This window comes from Chiloscyllium punctatum, chromosome 49 (assembly GCF_047496795.1).
Source record: "Chiloscyllium punctatum isolate Juve2018m chromosome 49, sChiPun1.3, whole genome shotgun sequence".
NCBI lineage: Eukaryota > Metazoa > Chordata > Chondrichthyes > Orectolobiformes > Hemiscylliidae > Chiloscyllium > Chiloscyllium punctatum.
In genome coordinates, this window is record NC_092787.1 from 25,020,826 (window position 1) to 25,035,684 (window position 14,859).

General features: G+C 37.9%; 1 protein-coding gene across 6 annotated transcripts in view; it reads right to left on the reverse strand.

Annotated features, from left to right (window-relative positions):
- Positions 1–1,668: 1,668 nt before the first annotated feature.
- Positions 1,669–14,859, reverse strand: part of slc25a25b (solute carrier family 25 member 25b) — a 42,102-nt gene continuing 28,911 nt past the window's right edge. For 3 of the 6 annotated variants that reach the window (XM_072565912.1, XM_072565914.1, XM_072565915.1), the window contains exons 2-11: positions 13,408–13,534; positions 13,136–13,223; positions 12,162–12,197; positions 11,712–11,823; positions 9,250–9,408; positions 6,812–6,964; positions 6,471–6,578; positions 6,199–6,366; positions 5,856–6,006; positions 1,669–5,016 (exon numbers count right to left, since the gene is read on the reverse strand). In XM_072565912.1, the coding sequence (XP_072422013.1) occupies positions 4,832–5,016; positions 5,856–6,006; positions 6,199–6,366; positions 6,471–6,578; positions 6,812–6,964; positions 9,250–9,408; positions 11,712–11,823; positions 12,162–12,197; positions 13,136–13,223; positions 13,408–13,534 (1,287 nt within the window). In that variant the 3' untranslated portion in view covers positions 1,669–4,831. The remainder of the gene's footprint in view (positions 5,017–5,855; positions 6,007–6,198; positions 6,367–6,470; positions 6,579–6,811; positions 6,965–9,249; positions 9,409–11,711; positions 11,824–12,161; positions 12,198–13,135; positions 13,224–13,407; positions 13,535–14,859) is intronic. The other 3 variants (XM_072565913.1, XM_072565916.1, XM_072565917.1) reach the window with 2 other exon arrangements.

Sequence of the window (14,859 nt, forward strand, 5' to 3'; positions counted from 1 at the left end):
TGAACTCCGATCAGGAGTCACTTGGACAAAATGCAGACCAGAAAAGATTGGAGATAAGCATTTACTACTACACACTTGGGAGTAAAATTAGTGGTACCTTGCACAACCTCAAGTGCTTCCAAATCTTGCTCTCCTCAAAGTTAATTAGAAAAGGAGGACATGATACAGAGACAAACTGATTGGTACAGCAGATGAATGGCTTCCATCTGCTCCTACGTCTTAGTCTTTTTGAAGTGATACATGTCAGAAATGGAGCGGTATATGTGTGAGTAACAAGATAATCTATTCATTGATGTTGGTTAAGGTATAATGATTGGCATGGGAAGCAGGGAACACACCACTACTCTTCTACACCCACAACAGGCACAATGGGAACTCACCTTAAGGCCTAACCTGAAAAATCAGAACCACTGACAATATGGCACTCCTTCAAAAATACACAGGTCATGTGCTCAAACTTCACAACCATGACTTGAGCACGCACACACACACACACACTCTTTTGGACTCCAAGGCAAGTGCACTACCCTCTGATCCACACCATTACAGCATTACAGTCTTCAGTAATTCACTCCAATGGTCAGTTATGCTTCACATCTTGAAGGAAATCAATGCAGACACTGAGAACATGAAAGCTCCACAGAAACAAGTGCCGGAGGAATGGAATTCAAACCAGGGCCCCTGACACTGAGGCAACAGTACTAACCACTGAGCCATGTCACCCTTTCTCCAAGACCTTTGCAAGCCTGATCTTATCCTTTGTTTGCTGAGCAAATTGTTATGAAGACGTAGAGGTACTGTACCTTTAAGAGAGTTGAAAAGCCAAGGACAAAGCACAGAGTCCAGAACAAGGTAACAACACAACACTTGGTTGAAACAGCTAGCAGCATCTGGGTTGCCATGAAACAAAAAAAAACAAACAAATTTGGCCAGTTTAAAGTATGCCCTAAGATACCAGAATCCAATCAAATTTGAATTTAGTATTTTGATAATATTAAAACCAATGAAATGATCTGACGTTTGGGGTATAAAACCAGACATTTTGAACAGTTAGGGGAGAACTGCCAAGCCACCAAGTAAAGACTGCCAGCAGAACAGCACTCTGAAAGGTACTTGTTTAGAAGTTTGCGCAGAAATTGAAAAGACAACAGAGGAAAATCTGCAGAGAAAGATATAAAGAGATTTGACAGCTGACTGGCTTTGAAAGTTGAAATTTTTGTAAATCTTAAATTGGAACCTTTTAAAAATCGGACTACTATTGTTGAGGAGTTAAAAGATAGGCTTAAGAGAAAGGAGTTGTAAATAGTTGTTGGTTTTGAATATTTTCTATTGGACTTAAAGTTGTTAATTTTTACTTTAAATTGCCTCTCTAATTTTAACAGATTACAGCACAGGGTGAAGCTTGTGTGTTGCTGGTTTAAATTAGCTGAGGGGTTTACCCAGTGTTGTAACAAAATCCATCCATTTCTTACACAGAAGAAATCCTGGCAGATTGCTTTTGCCTTATCCTAGAGCAGAAGCAAAAGGGGGAAAAAGATAATTTTAGTCACCAACCAGATTGGGTACAAACTCTAGGTCATTCTGACCACATGACCTGAACTTTGCAGCATGCTCCAGGAGACAATATCAAAACACCAAAGAATAATACCCAAAGATTTTATTCACAGAAATAACTTTATTAGAAGACTGTTCCCTATTTGAACACAAATACATAAAGGGTCGATTATCAGTCTTGCTCTACAACACAAATAGGATCACAAAAAAAAACACAGGAACATTTGCTTGCATTGATTCTGCACAACTTGTATTTCATAATTTAAGAAACTTAATCACAGGCTGCCTTTGGCAAAATCAGGTTTCACTGTTAAATCCCAAAACAAATTGTGACCTTGATTCATTTATCAAGTGAAAGGATTGAGCTAAAGGACAGCATAGTGGGACATTTGGATCTGTTCTCTGGAGATACTGCACCAACAGAAGAGGACTCAGAGCACAGCCCTCAAAGAGGGAAAATCAGGATCTGCAGAGGCACTTCACGGCTGGAGGCCAATAATCACAGTTTACAGGCCCTCATCTTTTTCGTTAAAACAGCTTTTTGTTAAAAATAAACAAACATTCATACTTTAAAACTGTATTTCCATGGTCAACTGGCTCATAACGTGAAAATAATCATCCAGCAGAAAATACCTTCTGGCCCCAGTAATATAATTATAAATTCTGTGTTTGTGAAGGAAATCACCCACATAAAACAAAGCTACTTCATTCTCTTTCTTTCCCTCAATCCTCAGAAAAAGTGTAAACAGTGCAGATTCCAGGTTTGCAAGTCAGATCAGGAAGATAGGCTGCAAATGCCTGAGAAAATCTTACAGCGCACTTAGTGTGCAGGACAATACCAACAGGATGTTAGCATCTTTTAAACAACACAAACAAAAATAAATAAATACCCACAGAAGGTTGCAGAGCAGCAGTTTCACATCCCTGGTAACTTTTGTAGATAAACAGCTAAAACAGAAAGAGTCTCAACAAGGTAGAGATCAAGCCATTCTTTTAGTCAAACTTCTTTAAGTTTAGGTGATCACGGTTACAGTTACACACAATTTACTTAACACAAACTTCCAAAATAAATACATAAATTAGATGGGGGTGGGGTTGAAGAGGGAGAACACCTGAAAACTCAGCTTGCACTACATAAGATCCAGTTTGTAATTGTAATGTGATGTTTAATGAAAAACAATTAGCTCAGAAAAGTGCCCTTTTTTAGAAACAAAATCAACACAAGGCCTTCAACTGCTACAAATATAGGCAACACTTTTTTTAAAAATTAAAAGTCAAAACTACACAGAACATTTGCTCATCTGCAGCACAAACCACACTCCAACCACAATCCACTGTGGTGACGTGCAAATGAACAAGAACTGATCTTGCTAAAGGAGCACATGATTTGAGATGCTAGCTGCATTTCACCAGATGGATATAGAATCTGGTCCCAAAGTTCTGCAAGTCCCACTGTACCATAACTTCTTGAACCTCTTTGTTCACAACATCCTTCCACACTTTCAAACCATCTTGCTGTCTTCCACCACTACTGCAGGCTTGTCACCTGTACCACCCTCCTATCAAACCCTTGCAAAAACAGAAAAGGCTTGTCTATCTGACCAGCTCCAACAGCGCACAGACAGATTTCACGCTTTCTTTTAAAGATTTATAATTCAAGAAATGCAAGAACAGATTTGCAGCACCAGAATGCAGATCTCTCTCGCCTTTCTGGTGAAAAATAGATATTTCTGATTTTGTAGCTTACATGAAAAGCAGTAGCTGTTAGAAACTAGTAACACCTGCTGGATCAGATTTGCCAGTTATCAATACTCAATATCAACTTCCATCATTTGTCATCAGTGGAATACTCCAAATAACGTAGCTTACTTTCCTGAGCACCTTTCAGACGGAAGTTAGTGCCTTGTTACTTATTGCCCGTCAACTACTTGTCCCACACATTTCTGCAGTAATATGCTACATTACATGGAAAATGGCCATACTTCACAGGAGGAAACTGGCCTGTGCTGTACACATGCTTTTATTCCTTTCATTTCTCATTCAAACCAGAGTTTGGAATTAACAAAAAAGTCAAAATGACTGATAAAGTTAATTAATGCTTCCACACATTAGAAAGGGCTCAAGAGGATTTAAAACTCATACAAAATGAACTGCTAAATTATAGGACGTGCAAAAGACAGCAACACAATCTGCCCTCATTTAAGTCACATTTATTAATAAATATCTGGTTAGCACAGCAAGGTGTATAAAAATAAATAATTTAACCCCTTTCTAAACACGAGACAATCATTTAAGATTTCCATAAGAGAGCTGACCACCCACACAGCACAAAGTGAAGCAGATTTAAAAGAAACTGGAAAGGGTGGGTTTAACTTCACTCATGATGGTCTAATATAATCTTACATGGACCCCTAATATTTGGTTCCTTTACCAGATGATTATATGTCCATTATCAGATTATAGGCCTTTAGCAAACTTGTAAACAATAAATAACATAAATATCCAGTTTACATCTGCAGTACATGATAAAACCAGACATCATGATAAAATTAACCCAGCTAATATTGAAACTCAAGAAATGTGCAAATGTGACAAAAGAATGACAATACTTTTGTCTCCAGAAGTTTAAAAAAAGGAAACCAGAATCCTTTCTGGAGCTTCCCAGTTGTGCAGATCAAGTTACAATTTCAGAGGGGAAATCCACAGTCACATTACATTCGATTGCGGAAGTTCTAATGCTCCACAGACCCAACCTGTTCATCAAAAAAACATTTGATCTTCCATTCCCCCTCGATACAAATGATGAATGCCGATGCTAGATGTTTAACACCTTGATGCATTCCTATGATATTCCATTTGCCTTTTTAACACCAGCATCAACCCACTTACTTTAAAATTTAGGGCAGCACTACTATTAAAATCAGCAGATGAGGAATACCACATGATTGCAAGAAGTGTTTTTCACATGGGTATTTGTAATATAGTGTCATGTAACAATTAAAGAGCTTCAAGTGGTCTTTGAATAACTGATGCAGTGGAGACAGTGCTACACAAATCAGCTCCAATAAGGATCCAAGCTGCATTTTTCAACTTCTGTCAAAAATCAAAGGTTGATCAGAAAATAAACCTGCTGACTCGTGTTGGGGAAATGGTCCCTTTAACCCTCTTCCCCATGGTGTCCTTACTTAACTAGTGTTTTATGACATTCACAGAATGAAATGGTTGAAACCCCAGGATGATCACCCAAGATTAATCAGCTTCAAGTCCTTTCTGAGTTTCATCGTGATGTGACTCCAAGTGTCATTTTCAGGTTTTCATACACTACATAGCTAATGCTCACAGCTGGAATAACTTTCATGAAATTGGGTGCTAAACCACGGTATAGTCCAATTGCTCCTTCTGTGCTCAGAATGTGCCTGAAGAGTCCAAGCATTGTGGGCTGAGGTGCTCCCTCAGTGGTAGCTGTAAAGTAAAAGAAAAATAAATGCATATTTATTTGATGCAAATATCTGCATTAAATTAATTGCAGAAACATAAACCCAACCAAATAATAGCTTTTGATAAGATCAACCTCAAAGCTAACACTAAAACATCTTCTACCGTCATATTAATGCATGATACTAGAAATACTGATCAAAACTTTGCCTAGCCTCCATGTTGCTAATTAGGTAAACATACTGGGTTTTCAGTTAAACAACAGGGCAGGTCCCAGAGGTAAACCCTACCCTGAGCAGAACTGTCTTATATCAGCTACGACAGCAGTTCACTGTAAAATAATTAGTGTCCAGCTCCTGGAGATCAGAGCGAGCAGAGTTGTGAACTCTGGCTGACTCTCTATCAGGCTCAGCTACAAATATATTCATTCAATAGGCTCCTATCTTGTAACTTGTAAGATTACAACAGGTTTGCTGCAATCTTCAAAAATATGCCCCACCAAAAGTCTTCATCTTCAAAATGGAAGGAAAGGTAAGAGCAGGAAAAAAACTTGCAATCAATGAGGAGGAGTTTGGTTTCATTCACAGTGACCTACAATGACATTTAGCAAATCTGCACTTTTGCAGAATTACCAAGTCACCTCTTGGGAGCAGATTTAAATAAACGTACTCCTAATCTTGGCTGCTTGCGGTAGGCCAGGTTCAGACTTCTATGGATTGAAGACAGTTCAATACTTAGTCCTACAAGAGGCTTTCTAAATGACAAATAATCCACTGATTGAGCAGTATAGAGGGTAACTGCCTCGCTAATTGGGAAGTAAATTTCTCCCAATTATTTGAGGAAAATCAAAAGTGCAAGATGGTTACCTTGTGCCTGCATTCGTGTCCTGACAAGTGCTAATGGGTAACTAGCTAGCTGTCCACAGGTGCTCGAAACAGTGCCACAAGCCAAGAGAACAAAAACACCAGGATCCACACTGTCAGTAGCATAGCGCTGCAACCAGGAATTCTTCAAAGTCTACAGAAAAACAAACAGTTTTGATTAATGAAATACATAGACAATTAAAATGAGCATCAACTGCACAGTGCAAGGTAACAGCAGCCTTATAGCAGCCAATGGAACTAGAAATAGAGTCAACAAACCAAGAGCGGCAAATAGCTTTTTTTAAAAAATGACTGCATTAAAAATTCTGCAAGTTGAAAATCTCACCTCATAAATAGCCAGGTCTATTCCAGCGTAGGGGATGATGCCCAGCATATTGGGAACATATCCTTTGTAGAATGCTCTAGCCCCCTCTTTCTTAAATATATGTTTTGCACAATTGAGCATTCCTGAGTACTGCCCAGTTTTCCGCAATGCCAATCTTGTTTTTAGCACCTGAAGTGAATACCCAGAGTTATAGCCAGAAGCACAAATAAGTGTTCATTTTAAATGAAAGCCTTGTAAATTGCTAGAGATTGTAACTCAGAATTAAACATTACCTCCATTGGATAGATTGTACTTTGTGCAATTAGTCCAGCTAGTGACCCTGCAATCAATCTCTCCTGAATTCCTAATGGCTGCTGGTCACTACCAATTAGTCTTTTTATCTGTAAATGAACATTTGCAATTAAAGTTATGGCCACATTGAACAGTACATCAGACAGATTATGCTTGCTAAAATGTCATTATCAACATTTTCATTCCAGTGTCTCTCGTCAGTCTGACTGGATCACTAATCATTAGGATTACATTTGTTATGATGTCAAAAAATGGAGTCAGTAAAACTATTGGCAATTTCACTTTTGTCTGAAACCTAGGTTATGACCATGATCCCTGTTACCTGCTCATATGCCATGAACTTGAGAGCAGATTCTGGTGCAATTTTGATTGCATTTATTCCATTTCCTCTCCACAACGATCGCAATCCTCCTTCTTTAATCATGTGGCTAAATCCTCCTGCGATGCACATATTGTTTGTTTTGGAAGCATGTACCTGTTCAATAAGAACACAATCATTATTGCAACTTACCAGATATCATGTTCGACGTGATTGTGACTATTAGAAGCAAGGTGCAAGAATGTGAATCTGCTTTTTATATGTTTAAATGATTCAATGCCATGGATTAAAGGAACAGCAAACACATTAAAAACACTCCTCTCTCTCCCCCCACCCTAATCAATTACATTGCTAATCTTGCAATAACCAATGTTAAAAAGCTTCATCTTAATTCAATACAGCTCCCCCATTCAGGAAGTTGATTAAGCACGATCATGACACAGACCAAGGGGGAGGCAAAATTTGATTCTCCAGCCCATGCTAAATGGAGCTTTTTCTAATAATCTCAACACCCAGGTTGGAGGCAAGGGAACAAAAAGCCAGGGACCCAACAGACATCTATCATATGACCCATTGGAATCTAAAAGGATAGGTCCAAGAGGTAATCAACTGACTTTCTAAAGTACAGTCTCCAGAAACATAGCCAAAAGATTCAAAGCCTTCATAAGTAGGAGCATTCATAAGTAAATTTTGCCAAACTAACTGATGGACCAAGTATCAGTTTGGCATCATATGTCACAGGCTCCAGCTCTCCTTCAGTTTTCACAAACACTGATATTTTTGCAGTATTGTTTCTTATTTAACTAAAGAACATTTCATTCTCTGCTCATTTTCTTGGTAACAGGAACCAATGCTTTTAATATATTTTAAAAATCACTATGTTTGAGATGCAGCAAGACCTTCCTGCTAAAGTAAATGCTATATAGAGCATATGAACATTTTTAATAAGGCTCTGTTTTCAGAAGCATAATAAATTGGAACAAAGTTAATTTTATACCAATGTTCAACCCTTCACTCATTTGCTAACAATTAAATTTTAATGGAGAGAACACATAACTGAGGTGGATTTCACAAAGGACTGGACTACTGATCAACATATTTATCAGTTGTGCAAGTATTTATTCCAAGAATCCCTTACTAGTTAGGCAATCATGTTAAATTTACTTTAGCATTGATGGAAGAATGCCAAGTCAGCCATAATTTTCTTAAAATTAAATCAATGTTACTCATGCCTTTTTTCCAGAGCAATATTTAGACCATTAGTCAGAGATCAGCACCCTGCTCAAGAGTTAACAGAGCAAAGCAGAAAAGCTATTACATAGCCAACTAAAAATGAATTCTACCCATTTATTTATACCTGACTGACTTGGTAGGTAGAGTTGTGAATTATGAACTACGTAATATGGTTCGCTGCTTCACAAATCCTGCAGGCGAAGGGACGGGACATTTAGGGAAAGAAAGCCTCCAGCAAGCTAATTAAGATGGGAAAAACTGCTTAAAACTGCTCTTTTTCCTCTGAATCAATTGTTCCCTTTCATTTTCAAAAACAGGAAAACAACAGATGAAGTGGTTCTGTCCATAACCATCAACATTTAAATGAATCCAAAAAACCCCAAGAATTTCAGAAACAAAAATGGAAATAGCTTGGAGAAACTCAGCAGGTCTGGCAGCATCTATGGAGAGAAAACAGAGTTAATGTTTCAGGTCAACTGACCCTTCTTCAGAACTGATTGCTGCTAGGAAAAGATTGGTATATATGCTGAATGGGGAGGGGAGGGAGGTTAAAATCTTTGTCTGAGGAGAGCCAGAGACAGAACACAGGACAAGGTGCTCAGGCCCTAAAATGTATCCATTTGACGTAAAACATGCAAGTCACAAACTCACTAAGGGTTATGCATAATTACACTACATATTTCTTGTAGTTGCAGCCATATCTCTTATTGGTTGCTGTATTTTCTGACTGTTGAGGCAGGTAACCCAGGTAAACTGCAGCTAAGAGTTTACTCTTCAAATTCTCCTGCAGCTGGCTTGTTTTCATTAAGCTAGCTGATCTCATCTAGCATGACAAGGATATAGCAACTGACTCCAATGCATCAGTGATAGAAATCAGAGAGAAGGGAGAAAATGCATCAGCCCCACTTCCTAGTCCTGATTAAGACTCAAGAGCCAGGTTTTTGATGAACCCAGAGAATCAGAGATACACGCTTTTGAGGCATGCACATGTGTGCTCAAGAGGGGAAGAAGGTGAAAGAGAAGTCAGTTAGTCATTAAATAACTACCCAATTCCTCAATCATTCCAAGTGCCCAGTGGGCAAATTAATCAGTCTGCATACAGACTAAACAAGCAAAGAGCGAACAGTGAGGAAACAGAAGGTTTCTGATCCAGTGACATTGGTGTTTTAATTAAGTAGCTGACATTTGCAACAAAATGGAAAACTCACCTGCATCAGCACCTTGAGCCGGTCAAGGGGAGCAGTGCATGTTCTGGACACAGCACCTGCACCTCCCCCTGCCACCAACTGCCTCCACCACATCCCGGTTTGTTTTTCTTCCTCTGTGAACTCATCTGGGATTGTTAAACTCTCACCTACATCAAAGATCTGGAACACAAGGTGAGGAAGCTTTTTAACTTCATACTTAGACACCTCTACCAAAATAGCCCATAAATAATTACAGTAGCAACTGACGTAACAATCTTTTTCAGTTAAGGTAAGAGAGATATTTTCACTCAAATAAACAATGGCATTTACTGTTTAAAGATAGCTGCTTTTAAAAAGAAAGACAGAAGCAAATGATCTCAAAAAGGTTTTCTGATTCAATCTATAAACACATGCGCTAAGTCCAAAGGTTAGCTAAACTCAGACCTGTCGCTCAATCCAACTGCTGAGCGATGAAAATGCTTCCTTCACAAGTAATTAATCAGATTCTTTTGTACTTTAATGCTGTAGGACAATGCTTGGATCCCAAATTCCTTGCAGCATAATTGAGCATTTTAAACATGCTCCAAGTTCTATTCTCATCACAACTTGTACTCTACACAGACAACCTACCCCTTCCTGAATCAAATGCACGCAAGTTCAGGTGACAACACACACCTGAAATAACAAATTCTGTTTCACACAAAAGAAACAATTTACTAAATCAAAACCAAGTTTGAAATCATTCATTAAAAAAATTCCGAGGCACTGAATTCCAGGATCCATTTACTCTTCTCCCTGCAAACCTGTGACTATGGATTTTTCCAAAGTTACCTTTTACCTTGTGACATAATTGCGAAGGCACCATGGCAACTTGTGTCAATAGTTATGCTCCTTCTGATTTCAGATCGTACTAGGGGTCAACTGTACAGGCAAACATATTGCAAAGAAATAGGAACATCCAATTGCGACATCTGACATTGAGACATTGCCAAGTATCAGACTCAGAACTCAGAAGTTCATGAACAAGTAATGTAATCAATGTAAAGTTGAAGTCAAAATTCCAATCCATGAATCACCAGGTCATTCCAGTGTAAAACCAGAACAATCTGCCTATCCTGTTAAACGTTACTTGGTCTGAGAGAGCGCGCAGCTCAACTGGTCGACACAAAAGCATGAAATATAAGGGTAAAGAAAACAGTGAGTCCTTCGTACCTGTGCTGGCTCTGAAATACTATTGGCTTATTCTATTTACTTCTCTTTGGCCTATACACAAATGTATTTCAATCAAATATTTTCACATTATAAGCAGTGCTCTCCAAATTTTCCCCATCGGTGGCCACCTTTCAGGTTCAAAAACTTAGGACTCTGTGGTGAAAAGTGTGATTTATATTGGGGAAATGTATGACAGCAACAGTAGGGCAGCTCCATGACATCCATTGCTACCTCAGAGCCTGCAACACAAACCTGGATCCCAAATCCACCTTGGGAAGCCCGGTTATAAGCGAGCAAAGATTCTTCCTCTTTTCACAGGGGCATTCCTTCCATACATCAGTATATAAACTAAATCTCTCACTTCATTCTTTTCTACTTCAAATTACACTAATTCTTTTCTTAATTCATTTGTAGGATGTGGGCGTCACTGGTTGGGCCAGCACTTAATGCTGTCCCCAGCTGCCTTTGAGATGGTGGTGCTGAGCTGCCTTCTTGAACTGCTGTAGTCCACCTGCTATAGGTTGACCCACAATGCTTTAGGGAGGGAATTCCAGGATTCTGACTCAGTGACAGTGAAGAAACTACAATATATTCCCAAGTCAGGATGGTGAGTGGCTTTGGAGGGGAACTTGAAGGTGGTAGTATTCCCATACGTCTGCTGTCCTTATCCTTTTAGGTGGAAGTGGTTGTGGATTTGAAAGGTGCTGCATGACTATCTTTGGTGTACATTTTTGGTTAATCAAATTACTGACCACTAAAATTACCTATTTAGTTCAAAAACCTAGTGACCTCTATCACATCTTCTCAATTATCTATTGTTCCAAGAAACAATACCAGAATTCATTTAATTCCCTCATTGTATCTAAAGCCCAATTTCCCCCCTGGATTACCTTTGAGGCATCATTTCCATATTAAATTTTTGCTAAATGAGATCTTAAATCACATGATTTATCCAGGTTTTATATAATTTCAAAAAGCACAAGAATATCATTTCACAATATGAAATTCACAGGGGAGAAGGTTCTGTTTTGATAAGGTGCTGTAACAACTGATGACTGAGAATGGGCAAAAGTCAAATGTTCATTACTCTCTCTGATTATCTGATTAAAATTTTATTAGAGACTTACACCATGCTCCTTTGGAGCACACATATAGGAGTCAAGATGACATTGGAGACAGGTGAACTGAAAAATATTGTAACTGAGAAAATTGCTACACCTAGATATTCATAGATAGTCAGTCATTTTCAGTAGATTATGTTCTGGACTTACTGTGGAGTGCTTCCAGTACAGGATTATTTCAGGAATGTTGTCTGCTGGATGTAAAAGATGATAATCTCGCCACTCATTCCAGTCAATCGTCATTGTTCCATTTTTATCCATGCTATTAAAACAGAACAAGACAAAAAAAACTTAAAATTGACACTGTATATTAACTTCCATTAAATGGTAAGTTTTATGATCTACATACACATGACAATTCAATATTTTAAAATGTTAAAATACTGTATTATCAGCTATTGTTGCAGGAATAGGAGGGGAATGTTTATCAGCATGTAATTGACTAGCATTATAGGATGGAGTTGTGCAGGGGCTGTTATTCAAATTCATTTTACAAATCAGGAAAGGGTGAAGCTGCATAAGATGGAAATAAAATGTGCTTAGTCAATTTCTATGAAGGAGAGGAAAACAGAAAGCAGACAGGCATTCACAGGTACTTACTATACAATAGGGCCCCAGAGGTGCCCTCTCCAAATTCTGAGGACAGAAAGCAAAAGATGCAGAAAACAGCACAGATAAAGCATTTTATACATTTAAAAAGAAAGCATAGAATAATCACTACCTCATCCCCATCACTACAAATTGTACACCGTCCCTAGGAAAAGCTGCCACTGATATTCTGTTACAAAAGAAGTGCAATTTCGTTTGAAAGTTATTTTGACACTTCCCTTAATACCACTTGTACATTGGGGCACCTTGGGTCAGCAAAGCTACGAGACAATTCTCTCAAGTCATTGTAGGAATGTCATTAAATTAGAAGCTCCTAGATATCCCGCAAAGGATAGTCTCAGGGCTAAGTGATCAGGAATCTCTTTTGAGCAAAAGATTATTACAGACATTTCCATTACACTAAGGAACATAGCGAGTAGCAAAATGGAGTCCAGAGACATGCTGATCTTGTCAATATGTGCATAAGGTAGATAGCAAATGCATTTTTGTTTCAAACTATGCTGTGTTTTTTTAAGGATACCACAAACTTAAAATTAATGTAACAACATCTGTGCATTAATATGCCACAATTACAAGATCAAAGGTATTCTGGATTAAGAGGTTTAGAGTTTTTACAAAATCAAAGTCAACTGAAGGTTGTGCAGTAGTGCTTTTGCTTGAGTACCAGCTACCCTAAGTGATGAGCTACAAGTTTGATTGTAAAATTTATAGCCTTAATGCAAAGGGAGGCACTAAGTCAAGGCCATAAGCCAAACTGAAAAAAATGCATCATAACAGTTCTATCCTCATGTACCACCATACAAGCGATGTTTAGAATATAACCATAGCACAGACGAGGAAATATATACTTTATAGCTGAACAAAACTTCTTAATAAAAAAAGACAAAATTCATAATTATGCAGGACATGTATAATGGATTTGTTTTAAAAAAAAGGCTATCCATCCTCCAAGTAACATGACTCACCGTTTCAGGATCTTTTCTGCCTGCTGCTCTGAAATATGTACTCCAAGGTCACGTAATGACTGCATGATTTCTTGTGCATCAATTTTACCTGAAAAACAACTGAAATATGTAACTATCTTCAATTATACTTCTTACTGAGCAATAAAGACATCTGCATTACACTAGAAGGCTCACTGCATTGCAGTGTTTAGGATTTAAGGAAGAAGGAGTTGATTTAACTGTGTATTATTAGATTGATACAAACGGTACTGGAAACTGAACAAAGTTCTTACCATCATTTTTTTTGTCCAGGCTTTTGAAAACTAGTCGGAGTTTCTTCTCATGATCTTTTAAATAATGCACAAATTCTTCAAAATCCAGTTGGCCATCACAGTCTTTGTCACCAGCTTTTACAACTTTCTGTTTTAAAAAGACAAAAGAAACATTTTTTTTTAAATGGAAAAATGTGATTGTGTGAAATTGATTCAGGACAAAAAAATCCATAGTACCCTCATGCATTTTGTCCCCCATACAGGCAATTCAATCTTGAAACATGAAGATCAAAGTCTATGTCTGCAATTTTAGGTCACTTATTAAGATTAATTGCAATCCTTTAGGAAGTCACACTTAAAATGGATTTATGTAACCATTCATAATTTTGTCCCATATCCTTATTCAGATCAGTTTCAGGTTTCTGTAATATGGATGATTTCCCCTTTACTGGAGACTAAACAAACCATATTACCAGCATTCCAATAACACCTTGACCACTCAGATGAATTAAGCATTGGTCCATCATTCAAGCTTGAATAGAATATTGATCAATGCATAAACTGTAAAGGTACATGGTATCATCTTCAGGTCACTGTATATTCTACCTATACCTAAAAATCATTTGCATTAAAACTGGAGGGTATAATCCAAAACAAACTGATAGCTTTGTCTGAATGGTATTTCTTTTCCAAAATTAAAACATGTAATAAGTTGCTGTTCTCTAACATTGCCAATTTCACCGTTAATGAAATCACCCCATACCCAAACGATCTATGCACACATATCTTGTGCAACAAGATAATTCATTCACAATTGACAAGTTTAAGCTAAACAGCCTCCTGCTCCACTGTCAAAATTTATCCCTTAGCTTCTATTTCCTTCCCATTTCTGAATACAGTTAGTTAATCAAGATGTACTTTGGAGCATGACTCTTAAATAGTTAGAGTTGCAATTATAGCCGCAATCAACACCAAAGGTCAATCTCCAATAAAACTTTGTATTCAAGGATCAAGTTCCTCAGGGAGTAGAATTCAATGTCAGCTGATGGTAAGCAGATCAGTCTTAGCAATCCAGACAACTCCACTAACACAGGCATGGTTCAGTTGTGAGATTTATGATTTTTGTTGTTCCTTACTTCAAAGCAGATGCACTGTATAAACTGGTTCAGATAAATAAAGACATTAATCCTGAAGGTAGTTTAGTGACCCAGGACTGCAAGATTGTATAGTCTCACATTCTGTGTGCAGTGGGTTTAGTAAAAAAGAATTCAGTTTTGGCACAGGAGACTTTAAAAATCATTCAGGCAATGTGCTGAGTACAAACTCCAAACATTGCATTGGAGCAGATGAGACACACTGTGCAAGGGCTGCTTGCCTTTCTTGACCAGGAAACAGTATGGAACACTGGAAAGAGAAAGTTTTTCTAAATTGTTTCTCAAGTTATTGGGATAACTGCCAATATCTACCAGCAAT